Source organism: Triticum urartu, unplaced genomic scaffold (assembly GCF_003073215.2).
Source record: "Triticum urartu cultivar G1812 unplaced genomic scaffold, Tu2.1 TuUngrouped_contig_5228, whole genome shotgun sequence".
Classification (NCBI taxonomy): Eukaryota; Viridiplantae; Streptophyta; class Magnoliopsida; order Poales; family Poaceae; genus Triticum; species Triticum urartu.
Window position 1 is genome coordinate 1 of NW_024115886.1, and position 14,028 is coordinate 14,028.

Consider the following 14,028-nt stretch of genomic DNA (forward strand, 5'->3'; position numbering starts at 1 on the left):
GCCGGCGGGGAGGGGGAGGGGTGGCCGCCGCAGCCGGAGTGGCGTGCGGTGCTAGTTGGCTAGAGCTCGTCCCGCCTCGGCCACTCGATCAGATCAGCTTGGTCACGCAGTACCATGCTCTACTTGACATGATTTGAAATGTGCACTATAGTTCTTTGCTCACACACATTAACTTGCAAGCACGCACGATGAACCTCTAGGTTGCAAGCACAACACGAAACCTCTAGGCACTTGCAAGCACAACACGACAACCTTTGAAGGGGCGGATGACCATTTCCTTCGTCTCTTTCTAGGATCGCTACTACCACTAAGCAAGCAACTACCAGATTGTTTAGCCTCTCCCATCCAAACGAACTAACATAAATCTTATCAGGCTGACTTTCGTTGGGAGAGAGATGGCAAATGAACCCTTTTTATTGCAGTTTTGTACGAGCGAGATCGAAAGGGTGGCAGTTTTAATTTGTCTGTCATGTCACTCCAAAGAAACTACCAGCCCTAACCTCTCCTGCCGAATGTTCGCCAGCTAAGAGGGTCCTTCAGTAATCATTACCAATCTATCAATTTTGATTTATGTTAATTCTCAGGGGCACATGTTTCATCTATCCATGTATAAAGACTAGTATCAGTCTCGATGGGTCCTTTAATAATAGCTTGGAAATTTTGAGACCTCAACATATTTACGAAGCTGTTGCCATAACTCCTAAGAACCTTTAGTAATCCCTTGAAAATTTCGTGGCATGAAACTCAAAACATATTTACAAAGTTGTTGCCCCTAGCAGTTACCCGAAGACTCCTGATTCTATGCTCAAGTCTACATCAAATTCTAAAACCAAGACAGGAATCAGTAGAAGTCAAGCACTCCTGAGATGGTGATCGGAGGGTCGATCAGTACACGTTTTGCTTGTCCTGATGAAAACAGCTGCGGCAGCATGTTTGCTTCCTTTGGTGCAACGCCAGGGGCTGTCCAAAGAGTAACATGTGGCCAGTCATTTTTGGAATCGATCTTCTCGCCATTTACAGTTCCAAGTTGTGCCTCAAGAGCAGCCATCTTATCAGTGTAGAGGAAGGCGTTAAACGACACTGGGACTTCCTGATTCTGGTAGACTCCATAGCTAGCAACTGCAGCTACACCATGGGCTCTTTTGTGGGCAAGGGTGACATGAGCCTTGCTTAGGTTATCCTCCACTTTTATGCCGTTGAGAAAATTGTTTACATCACCATCATTCTGGCCCAACTGTTACAGTTACGCAATGTGTAAATGGTTAAATTAGAGCATCATCCATGACTGCTGCATGATGACAAAACCTTGCGGCAGCAGTCACATGACTACGAAAACTAGAACTGGGAAAGTTCATACACCTTAAGGACTAAGTTGAGCATGCATATCTTACCTTTCGGAGAAGGCTCAATATATCTGCCTGGGGTACTGTAACCGCAGCAAAAACGATATTCCCAAACCTTCGCTTTGCAGTATCAGGAGTTTTGACATCACCTTTTGCAACAGCCTTCAACTGTTCCAGTACTTCTTTCACCGCAACATCAAATGGAACCTAATAAATGAGAACATTATAACAAAAGAAACACATCCTCTCTTTCTGTACAGTGAAATTTGTAAACGTCACAGTAAACAGCTTCTTATGATTCCACAGCTTCTTATGATTCCAGAGAATACCAGTGCAAGTCCCTAATTAAAGGTCATCATTTATAAACTACAAATTGCAAAACCATTCTATTGCCTAACAACATGGTTACCTGAATGGATGTAAGATAATTAGCATTCCTTGACAAGACCACACGTAGTCTTTTCTCCCACTGAGCCCATTCTTGAGCATATGAACCTTTTGATGGCTCCACTCTGATATGACATTATTGTGAAAATCAGCCAGCATATAAATAATCATGAATTTAATAATGTGTCGCTAGTTATGAAAAAAATGACAGCTGAAACTGCACAAAGTTTGTACTCCGAGAAGGGTGTACAATGAAAACTGCTTAACAGTTCCATACCTCCCATGCCTGCTTTGATGCAGTCTGAATAAGCTCATTCCCTCATCTAAGATAGTTTTGACATCACCAGGCAATGGAGCTCTGCATGAAATTTAAGTAGCAAACTAGCAGTTCAGTGGATACAAGTACGCAAAGCAACATATCAATCAGAATGTACAAAGAGGACATAGCCATTCTCTGGCACATGACATGAAAAACCACACATTTATCTGGATAACAAATGTATTGAACAAGTTGTCTTCCTAAATGTTTAATCAAGTGAAAATAAAATAAAATGTATAGCTCTACTAACATGGTATTGTAGAGACATGGAATGAAAAATGCATTGCCCAGCCATATAAAAGAATGGGACAAACAGTATCAAGAATATAAGAAACAGGACATTTGATAAACTAGTGGCGGAAATAGTAACATTAATCTTACCTCTCTGGCTTCAGGAGAGGCATCTTAACCAAAGAGCCAAAACGCTCATATAATTCACTTTCAAATTCTCTTCGGCACTGAAATTAGTTTGTTGATGAACATTGATAATTTGGTATATTCCAGGAGTTGAAACAGTTTATCATTAAATGTACATACCTTGCCATCATAGAGGTTGTAAAACATTAGCAAAATATAGCCAGCATTTGGTGATGATTTGTCCAGATTTCCCTTTTATAAATTGTGGAAACAATTTAGAATGTATAACGGTGAGCATCAACAAACTTGTGTAAGAGTAAATATCGTGTACATACCGGATGATTGACCCGTTGGAGTACACGAAACATGAAAACAGCAAGAGCTTCAAGAGAGAATGGATTTGAATCGGTGCCTGTTGATTCAAGGAACAAGAAGAAAACTTATGAAACTTATTCAAGAACAAGGCATGATCAGTCATAAACAGAGATGTATGCAATAAAATTTGTAATGTCGATCCAGAGTTTTAACAATCCCCTTGCAGGATATATGGAAGAGTGGATTTTCAATCCGGACTCATGATTCTGGAATCGGTGTCCATCTGGATTTTCGCACAGTTGATTTGTTGAATACGAGTAGCAAACGCGTACGCAGTGGCATAGGGATGCAACACATGCCCTCCCTCCCTCCCTCTCTTCTAGGCAGAGCTATAACTCTGACGACGAAAAAGAAATCAAGATTCTTCTTTGCAAGGAAAAGGTCTAGATCCATCATGGTCTGCTGGAGGTCATCCCAACACAGATGTGGTGCTGGGCTGCAACACCAGGAGTGAAGGCATTAACCAAAGAATGGAGCTCGTGACTCACACGTCTTCATGAACTCCGACATCCAGCAATGAGGGTATTGCAACGACGAGATTTAGTATCCTTTCTTGCATTTTCATAACTCGTGAAATGCGAGTAGGCACGAATTCCCCCAATTTGCGACCTACCATAGGATTTGTTATGTAAATAGGTATATGTTCCTTTCCATTATGAATCGCGATTGTATGGCCAACCATTGTGGGTAGAATGCTAGATACCAGGGACCACGTAACTATTGTTTCTTTTAGGTCCGCTAATGGAGGTGGCCAGGAGGGCACGATAGTCGTGGAGATTGTTTAAGGTGGCGAGGCACCAGATCTGGCAGCGTAGACACCAACCCTGCCAAAGATCTCAGCCGGCATTAGCGTGGCTAGATCTGACCTTTGGTTCCATCCGTTCAGAATTGATTGTTCACGGTAGGGTAGATTCAACCAATTGTTTCTGTATATTACTTTTCTCTTACCTGGTGTTATAATCTGGACCATATCTTACCTAATTCAGTTTTTCTAGGATTCAGGGGCAATACGGTCATATTTGAGTCAGACCGTAAATCTGGTGGTGAACCAGTGCGTGTGTTCTTATTAAAATTTGGTTGGACTCCAATTCCTGATAGTTATCTATTTGTTCATGTGTTAGGGCCTCTAAATCCAGAGTCTTGCCACTGATTGAATGGATTCAAATGGAATTGACACTAATTGCAAATTGGTTCTCACTTAATTGGGTTACTGCATCTAAATGGTGATGCTTTGTTCGTGTTAATGCGGCAATGGTTCATGTCGTGAGAATTTTTTTGATAAAAAAGTGGTGATTTAGGCGTAAAGTTTTGATACTCAAAATATTGATGTCTTGTGCACACCTGCTGTTAACTGCAAATCATGACACTGTTAATTTAGATTAGTCAAGCCAATATTGCAGCGAGCCTTTTCTCCTTAAAAAAACAATCAATGGTGATGTCAATTGCAAATCTTAATCACGAACTATTCAAATTTTGAAGTAAGACCCATGCATGTGTTTAAGTGGGCATGCCCCGGCACAGAAACATGTTTGGCCGCATTGACTGCCGTGTCCCATGAGCCAGGCCACCCTTCCGCGGATGAAATAGGACATCAAGTAATCAATCTTCCCTACCTATACTGCTGGTGAATACATCGACATAGCCGATCCCAATGCACCTGTGCGGACATGATTGCGAGCTATCAGGTGCTCGTCCACCAAAACGACTTATTGGGAACCTAAGCCCCTATTGTGGCAAGTCAATAAGAGGCCTCACTGAGACTATTAATGAAGTCATGGGGTCCACATGATCTCTGGATTGATTTGAGTGCGATGCGTCACATTTCTCTCACAATTCAAACAGATGCAAAAGTTCCCAGAGAAATGCAATTTGATGTTTCTCTTTTGAGTTCCTTGCAAAATGAAAAATAAATAATGAAGCACAAGTTACCTTCAGAATCAGGAATAACAGGAACAGCAGCAGCCTTTGTCATCCCACACATATCCTCAATCTGGAACAAATGATTTATCAGTTCAGTTCTTCCTATATTGTCATAACCAATTTTCAAGGGGAAACAAAGCAAGGAAACAGTAATCTTGCCTGCCGCCAGACTTCCTCATTTGGTGCATTTTTATCAGCGAGGGTTATTCTAAATGGTTTCTTTTTTCGCTCATCAGCAACCTTTTGCCAGTATCTTCCTGTAAGGGTGAACAGTTAACAAAATGGTCAAATAAATAATGTATTACTTTGGCCGAAATATAGCACCTAAAACAGCAGGAAATTTTTTTAAGCAATAAGTAGCGACACAAAATTTGTGGCAATCTGAAAAACACTGACACTGATATACTGATAAATCTCTACTGCTATAATGCGGCAGTTATGAAATTGGATTTGCCACACTTCTTTCGTTTTCGCGTCAACACAACATTGGCAGTCCATTTCTCAGCTATCTACCAGGCATGCAGACGCGTAATCGAACAGCTAAGAACTGCCGGATTCGCTCCCTGTTCTGGCGTCCCAGGGGGGATACACGTGCCAAACTCTGCGTACAATAATGAACAGAAAAAAAAAGTCAAACTACATCGGCATCCCATGCGAGGGGGGTTAACAATATTCCTGTCACCTCATAATATGCATGTGCGGCACCGGCACAGCAACATGACTTTGCGTATTTTGCCCCTCTCTGTATGTAAATTATACTAGCTCTGAACATGTTCTTGGTCCGAAAGTGCTCCGGAGATGTAAACTGGGGATAATGTTCTGTCTCTAATCAACGCTGGCTAAAGTGGTCTACTGTCCATGGAAAATGTATTTCTTGGCAAAAAGCAAAGCTTATCAGCTGCTATTTAGAGAATAATGAATAATATCTTTGTCAGAGCAAGGCACACACCAATAATCAATTATCATGGTGAACAATAGGGTAGTCCTAGAGAAGGCACAGCTGTGATGATCTACTATATGTGACCACTAGAAAGCTGCAACAATTGAACGCATCCACACTCCAGTTTGTAGAAGATCTAAGAACAAGTTGGGCCCGATGAACATCAGTAGAAAATGTTGCAGACGTTCCATACCTTTAGTACGATCTCCCATCAAACTATGAAGAGGACGATTATCACCAAGGCCACCGGGCGTGTTTAATATTTGCTCACATAAAGCAGACTTCGCACAACCAGGTATACCTGAAAGAAGAATAAACATGACAAAAGAAGATAATGAGCCATAGTAATTACTAAGCGAGAAATGTTTGGCAGCAGATATATTTTATAAAAAACTGTTTCAGGTATGAACCAGGTGTTGCATGACTTCATATGATACGTTGATAATAGAGATAAGAGGTAATATATATATATATATATATATATATATATACAAACACGGCATTGCTGAAGAAAACAAGGTTTGTCTGGCATTGAGGCATACTGACACCAACCTTAGGGCCTATACGTATGCCCATTGGATTTATAAGCTTAATCCAGGCAGCCAAAGCCCAAAGAACAAGTATTTTTTATGCTTACGGATATGAACATCTGCTAGTACCCAACTTCTATGGCTAACTAATCTGCTTTATCTGGTTAAGCTATTAAGTTCGATAGCTGACATAAGCTAAAGCCATGCCAAATAGGGTTCCTGCATCTTATGAATGCTCAAGCGTGTTAAAAAATTCAGAACCAAGAATCTGTGTCGTCCTTTTTTTTATCTTTCTTGAGCAGTGGTAAACATTCTCAGTATCCCGATTATTACAATCACTGAGTACAATTCAAAATCAATAAACTTAAGTCTCAGAATCTGGTAGAAATCAAATTTACCAGGAAAGAAGACAATAAGGCCCTCAGTTTTCGAAACAACGTCCAGGGATGTCGACGTAGGACTAGAAGGAGCTGTCCCACGTTCTGGCTGAAGGTCACCCTCTTCATCTCTCTGTGCATCAAGTATGGCCAAGAAATTTTCTGTTTGAACCAAGTCACCAGCAGCCCCTATCAAAGCCTGGTTTGCAGGACTACGCTTAGCATATTGTTCAAGGAAAGGTTCTGCTTCGCTAAGATATGTTGAGGATGGCAGCTGCTTATTTTGATACTTTCTTCTGATGTATACAGCCCTGCAATGGGTAACCAGTTTAGTTAACACAAACGTTTGTAAGAAACTAAGGATAAATGCTATGAAGAGAGAATTTAGCAATATACCATTCGTCCAACATTTTGGTGAGCTCTTTCTGCTTACTTGCTGATGTTCCCCAAATCTTCATTTGCCTATTTAACACATTCAGGAACATTAATATCAGGGAAAGCACTGCTTCTATTCAGTACAAAAGCAGCAAGACCATGTAATTAGTCACAATTGGCAATTCAGCTACAGCAATTGCATGTGGTAGAATCTTCAAGCATGAAATCATCACTTGCCGAAGGAAAATTATTGAATTTCACAAAATTATAGACATCTGTGTGTCCCTGCCTTATAGGTATTGCCATTCGCTGTTATATATATACCAACTAGGTTGAAGGCTGGAGGATGTGTTACAACTGTTTTCTGAAATTACATAAATTATGTAGAGCACAAAACTAAACCAGCAATTATGAAGTTCACAAAATAGTTAATTGTCTCTATTGGCATTGATTTCCTATCAATTGTTCAAAGAGAAGCAGAGGAAAGTTGAAGCTTGAAAGTTGGATAAGATTGGCCTACATGGCATACCTCAGGTAATAAGTTCTATACGCAGATGGGCCATCTTTGAAGAGGGTGGACAGGCCATTCCGAATTAAAAATGTCCTTATCTGTCAGGTAGAAATACAAGAAAATTCTTAGAAAAACATATTCAGCAAAGTTAAACCTATACAGTTGTAGACCTCTCCCATGTGCAAGAATGAAGAATCTACTTAAGGAAAGGGAGTCCAATAGTCCATAGAGAAATGTCAGAGGGAGATCCGCAGGAAGTAACAGGAACGCACAACCATAAGCATGCATATTAGTACCATTGCAAAACTTAATTACCAAATTGAACATGATAGTAACCAATCCCAAGTAAACAGGATAGTATTCATCTATACCAATATAAAAAGACCCAAAGGGGCAGATCCAATTAATCTCGACCATCAAATCATGTCAATCCAACAACCTAGACTGCTTCGATGTCGAGCGCTCAACACGTTTAGCGTGCAGTTAATTTCATGCCAAAAATAGTGCTAATCACATAATAACACGCAAATAATATCCTACTTAATATCCACATGCACTTAATATACTTCTAAATTAACGTGCATTGCACGTACACATTGACTAGTATCTCAAGAAGTTGACCAAATGAGCCAAGTCCCAAAAGAAGCTGAAAACAATAGCAAAGTACCTTATAAGTCAGAAATTTTAGTTTAACCATCAAATTTGAATCCTCGTCAGCTAGACCATCCTTACTTGACAAACTTGAATCCAAAGCACCATTGATATTTCTCAGTAAAGTGTTACTGTCTTTGGAAAGTTCAGCAGCCTTCTTATTATTCGCCTTGAACAGGTTTACATCAACAAAGAAACCTAACCATGAAACGTAGATCAGTCAAAGGCACATCAGTGCATGCATTAATTGCAAGAGTTAAAAATTGATTGTCATGAGAGGTGAGAGTTTTATATAAAAAAAGGTTCAACTTACCTCTGTACAGTGGCCACAACTCTTGATTTTTCCTATAAAGGGGAATGCAGGATTCATTAGACCTAATAAATCTCAAAAAGAGAAGAATAAAGAAAATACTTCCATAAGCTAATGAGATACTCTCTCCATTTCATATTACAAGGCGTAACTAAGTCAGGCGTGGGAATTCAATAAGCCCATTATTAGTATAGGAAAATGACCATGGTAGCCAACTAGCCATGAAGTAATTGTCTATGGAAGGAGAAAACAATTAGTATGAGTATTTAACCATAAAAATGAAGGGAGATGAGAGATGAATGGTGGCAAAAGCAAGAAAAAATAGTTACTTCCAAATGCAGGCCTTATATTTTTTAAGAAGGGTGCAAAATTAAACTTTATAGTTTGATGAAATGGAGGGAGTCATACACAAGGATGATTTCACAAGCTTACCTCATCTCTTGCTGATAGCGTCTAAAAACAGAATCACTGTACACATGGATAACCATCTTGTAACACAAGTTATCATTTGAAAGAGAATCAACCTTTTGATAATTCCAGTAAGATTTGAAAGATGCAGAGAAATTTTTCCGCTTCATCAGACCAATCATCTCCTGTAACAGTCCAGAACAGGAAGAATTACCATATAACAAGCTATTGGCTTACTGGTGTTGCAGTTATCATGCATTTAAAATGGAAGTATCTCTATTACGGTCAAGAACAATGTATTGTTGGACAAGAACCAATAAAATCTGCTAACCTGTAATTTCTTAGTTGCATAGTCCGTGGGATGTGCTTGCAAAAAATGAGTGACAACTGATTTATCAGCATTTCGAGACTGGGGCTCAAGACCACTGTATCCAAACCAATCACGGTGGTCTGGACACATTGAAGATCCAACATTTTCAAGAAGTGCTTTAATTTGCTGTGATGTAAAAGTAGAAGTTACAGCAAGGTAGAACTAATACAAAGTTAAGACAAAGCACGAAGGAGAGGAGAATACCACTTCACAACATTAAATATTACCTGCTTCTCATCTGACCTATTAGCAGCACATATGTCTCGTAAACTTGGTCCTAAATCAGAGTCACCTGCATATAATAGTAACTCTGTGAATCAGTAGACATATAAAGTGTTTACAACTTCACAGATAAGAAGTCCCAAACAATCTCGGAACATGATCAAATGCATCAGAGAATCTTTGTTAGGATAGATGCAAATTGTACTGACATTAAGGTTCCCAGATCTGTGACACCACTTTCCAAGAGTGAATGTTTCTTCTTTTTTTGTTAGTTTGAACTCGAACCACCTATGATAAATTGATAGGTTGAACTTAAAACCACACGGACATTCATACTCCATACTTTCATGTTTGCTGGATCGTTTCCTTTGTATTCACTTGAGAAGAATTGATCAATTGTGATTAACCTCTGTGATCTACAGATCCAACCATGATATATCAATTGCTAATGATTACAAAATAGTTATGCATGTAATGTGTAGGCATTTTTTTTGGTAAACGGCAAATCTCTGTATCTGTGTATCGGACTATCGGGTCAATATGTATTTGACTATAAGCATTGGTGTTGCAGAGTTAGCTCAGAGTCGGAAGCACACTAAGTGACTGGCAGGATTAGCGCTGCCATATGGTATAAAAACTACAAATATAATAAAACCAAAAAAAAGGTAGCCTGGTTTTCTTTACATGAGAAGAAGTCTTATTAGGTGACTTCAATTTTTTTAAAGAAACTTAATATTTAGATGAAAGCTTGGTCAAGGTCATCTATATATAAACCGAACCTTCCTAAATAACTCACCTATTCACTCAAACAACAAGATAAATTCATTATAGTGGCTTACCTCCATCTAATGAAGGTATTGGAAAGTTCCTCAAAACCTCTTCCATTTGAACTGAACTTTCACGACTGACAATACGGGCAACCAGACCTTCAAGAATCTCACCCTGCACCATTACATGATCCTTTGACCCTAGAACAAATAGTTAGTACTTTGATAGTGGGGAGAGATAAAAATATACCAGACCAGTTTATAGCAGCAGTGTAGAAAAAAGAGTACAGGAAAAAAAAACTTTCAAGATGGTCATACCTGGCACAGATATATCAGCTATTTCATCAAGGGCTTTGCATACAGGTGTGGCAGTACCCTCTTCACACAAAGCGTCATAGGCAGCAAAGAATGAAGTGGCAGATTTCCTAATGGAGATGTAAACAGAAAGCATAACAATGTTATGAGCGGACCCGGCGCCGAATGAATATGTGCGTTCATCTGAAAGTGATACTTGCATGCAATCAAACAGAGGAATGGAATGAAAATAGCTGTTTGGTGACAGGCACCAAGAAAAATCTGTAGGACAATCTCTAGCAATAATGCAATATAGACAGTTCACTTAAGAGCTCCAAGAGGATGCACATCAACATAACAGTTGATGATACACAGGAGAACAGAACAAGAATTTAGTAACTTCACGAGCATAAGTTGGCTGATTTTCATATTCAAGCAACAATCTACTGTGGCAAACATAATAACATCAACATAACAGTTGATGATACACAGGAGAACAGAACAAGAATTTAGTAACTTCACGAGCATAAGTTGGCTGATTTTCATACTCAAGCAACAATCTACTGTGGCAAACATAATAACACAGCACTTGCTTTTGAAACACTGGACGGTTGCAAAACATGGGATGTCACAATTAAGAAGTGGATTGGAGGTCTTCTCTCTTCTGTACAGTGCGACTACATGAGGTGCCATCATTAAATAAATAAATTAATTGTACCAAGTCTTCCACCCTCCCTTAGTCCCATTAAATGGGCAATGCACATATCATGTCAAACGCCTTATTTGTACTGTGGGTGTGCATATATGAGCGTCTGCGTTTGTACTGTGTTTCTAAAAGTAATTGTGTCAAACAAGGCAGCCAAACACTATAGGCGGAGAACCTTCCACACATGAAGTTATCAGATGGGCACCTTGTGGAAAATAGCCAGACATGATTTGTTGGTAGCCGCCATTTCCGACAAAATGAAATCACCTCTGGGGTAGAATAGAACTGAGGCTTGCCATGGCCCAATTCTGTCACAGCTGTAACCACAGCTGCACAAAAGCCAAAATATAACTGATATAACATCATACCAAAGGAGATTATCAATAATGAGGAAGTTGATGAACTGGAACAAATGCAGCAGGTGACTTCATACTTCAGAAGGAAAATGTAAGAATAATGCAGCATTTACAGCTTGAATGCAATATCAGAATGAAATGATGGCGAACAAAGTACACATTGAACAGTGAACACTTTAGTCAGGAGAAAAATAGGCATACCATAATCATCCTTTGGCCTTTGCCCATGGTCTCCTAATACAGCTGTCACAAGTTCCATTGAAATACATATTCGGTTTTTCTAGAAGCACAAAACAGGGGCAAAATCAGAAATCTTAAGAGAACTGCTGAGAACAAAAGGCACAGAGGATAAAGTAAGGATGCTTGATTGTGCTTAATTCCAACAAACTAGCTCCAACAGTCAAATAAGCACCAAGGCATGTTTTGATTTAATTGGTAGGCATTAGATTTTATATTTGCTTATGTGAGTTTGTACAAATTAGGAAAGATGTCAAAATTTGGAGCTGTGATGAAAAAAAATCAAAGTGCAATATATATATATATATATATATATATATATAAAATAATAATTACCCGAGTTGCACTTATACTGTAAGCTAAAGAATTGATGTGTATCAAGTACTGAAAGGCCCAGACACAGGAACATGGAGAACAAAAGTCAACACATGAAATTCTTGACAAAAGCTGCAATGGGTGTGGAATACCTCGAGAAAATCATTGAATTCCGCTTGCATTTTAGGAGCTTTGCTGCCCCAAGCTTCACGAAATAAGCGACCCAGGACAAAAACGCCCACGGCGGTGAAGCTACAAGCCGAATTTATGCCTTCAGTCAGAACACAAGTAGCTCAAGAAATAATGCAGATAAAAGAACAGGGCGTACATATTTCCAAAGCTGTTCTTGGCATATGCACCACCAAGGTGACCAGCATACATAAACAGAGATCCTGAGTGCTTTTGCGTAACCTGGAAAAACATAATATCTTAGCAGGATAAACACTTCTTATTAGGCAGCAGGGTAATCACATCGAACAAACTGTATAGACTCTAGTTTTAGTTCCCAAAAGGCAATTAATTAGAAGGAAATAACGAATTAGACATACCTCAATGGTGGCTAATCCCTGTGACACAATCTCAATCATCCGAGTTCTTGTCTGCAATCACACAGGTGGGGTCACAGTGAAAATTCTAGTTAATATTCCATTTACTAAATGGGAATAAGAGACACTAAATGAGCCAGATCCCACTGTTACTAAAATATCTCCTGTATAGTTAGTTCATTAATATATTCCATCAAGAACAACTAAATACGTTCATATTTATCAAACCCATCAAGGTCTATACAGCTACATTGCAGATTGCAGACATCATGTTCAAGCATCCAATGGCTGAAAGTACAATGGAGTGCATGGATTACTCAGCAAAAGAAAAGAAAAACTCTTATATCACAAATGCAATGAAACCTAGCAAAGTGAGCAATTCTGATTTAAAAAGTTGGGAAAAAAGAAAAAAAAACTCTTATATCACAAATGCAATGAAACCTAGCAAAGTGAGTAATTCTGATTTAAAAAGTTGGAAACTAGGCTCCTTTTACTCTTTTTAGCATTGCGGTAGATTCTGATAATTCCGTTGAACCGCTTTTAGATATTCTTATTATATTTTGTTTGTTGTGTTCCAAATCATACAAGGACAATAACTGGAAAACTAAATTTATCTATTGATCTGATTTACTAAAAGGAGTAATAGACTTTCAAGTTTCAACACGCTCTTTTCAAACACATCAACCGCAAACTAAGCCCAAGTGTAGCAGGACAATTAAGGTGGCCTGTCTTATAACCATTATAAAGTATGGCTACTGGAAACAGGGGAACAAGGTCACAAATCATGATGTTCAAGGTCTATACAGCTACAATGCAGACTGCAGACATCATTCTCAAGTATCCAATTGGCTGAAAGTACAGTGGAGTGCATGGATTATACTCTGAAAAAACTCTGTTTCTGCACAGTGGAACAGAAACCTAGAAAAAAAACGAGCAATACTCTTTTAGCATTACAGTAGATTATGAAGTTCCATTGAACCGCTTTAGATAGCCGTGTGTTGCATTTATTGTGTTCCAAAACCATATGAGAACAATCAGTGGAAAATAGAATTTATGGATTAATCAGATTCACTAAACAGAGTAATAGACTTCTCACACGTTCTTCTCCAAACTAACTTGTAGACAAGCACATCACATCAAACGCAAACTGAGCCCGAGTGTACCAGGAATATTACGGTTGTCCCATCAACTAAAAATCAACTAAAGTTGGGTCAAGGTATGGCTACAGGAAACTGTGGAACTAAGTCACTACTCGTAATGCGAAATGTGTCCACAAGCATCAAACGATCATGAACACCGAGCAGTTCCCCGACGGTTACTCGGGAGACACTTGTGTTGATTGTCACAAGGTGATCGAAGCAACGAGCAATTCAACAAACACCTAGATGATGATGAGGGGGGGGGGGGGGGGGG

At 39.2% G+C, this 14,028-nt stretch overlaps 1 protein-coding gene across 1 annotated transcript; it reads right to left on the reverse strand.

The window, feature by feature from the left end:
• Positions 1-674: 674 nt before the first annotated feature.
• Positions 675-12,669, reverse strand: LOC125528940 (tRNA ligase 1; the record flags this gene model as incomplete). Its single annotated transcript, XM_048693358.1, is given in 25 exon segments — positions 675-1,234; positions 1,392-1,550; positions 1,753-1,855; positions 2,008-2,088; positions 2,431-2,507; positions 2,587-2,658; positions 2,742-2,818; positions 4,711-4,771; positions 4,861-4,958; positions 5,835-5,942; positions 6,570-6,859; positions 6,945-7,010; positions 7,453-7,532; positions 8,102-8,283; positions 8,399-8,430; positions 8,828-8,988; positions 9,135-9,299; positions 9,401-9,465; positions 10,235-10,363; positions 10,481-10,587; positions 11,368-11,491; positions 11,720-11,798; positions 12,223-12,322; positions 12,399-12,481; positions 12,619-12,669. Coding segments are annotated over 25 exon segments (2,943 nt in total), but the record flags the coding sequence as incomplete, so codon positions are not given.
• Positions 12,670-14,028: the final 1,359 nt, after the last annotated feature.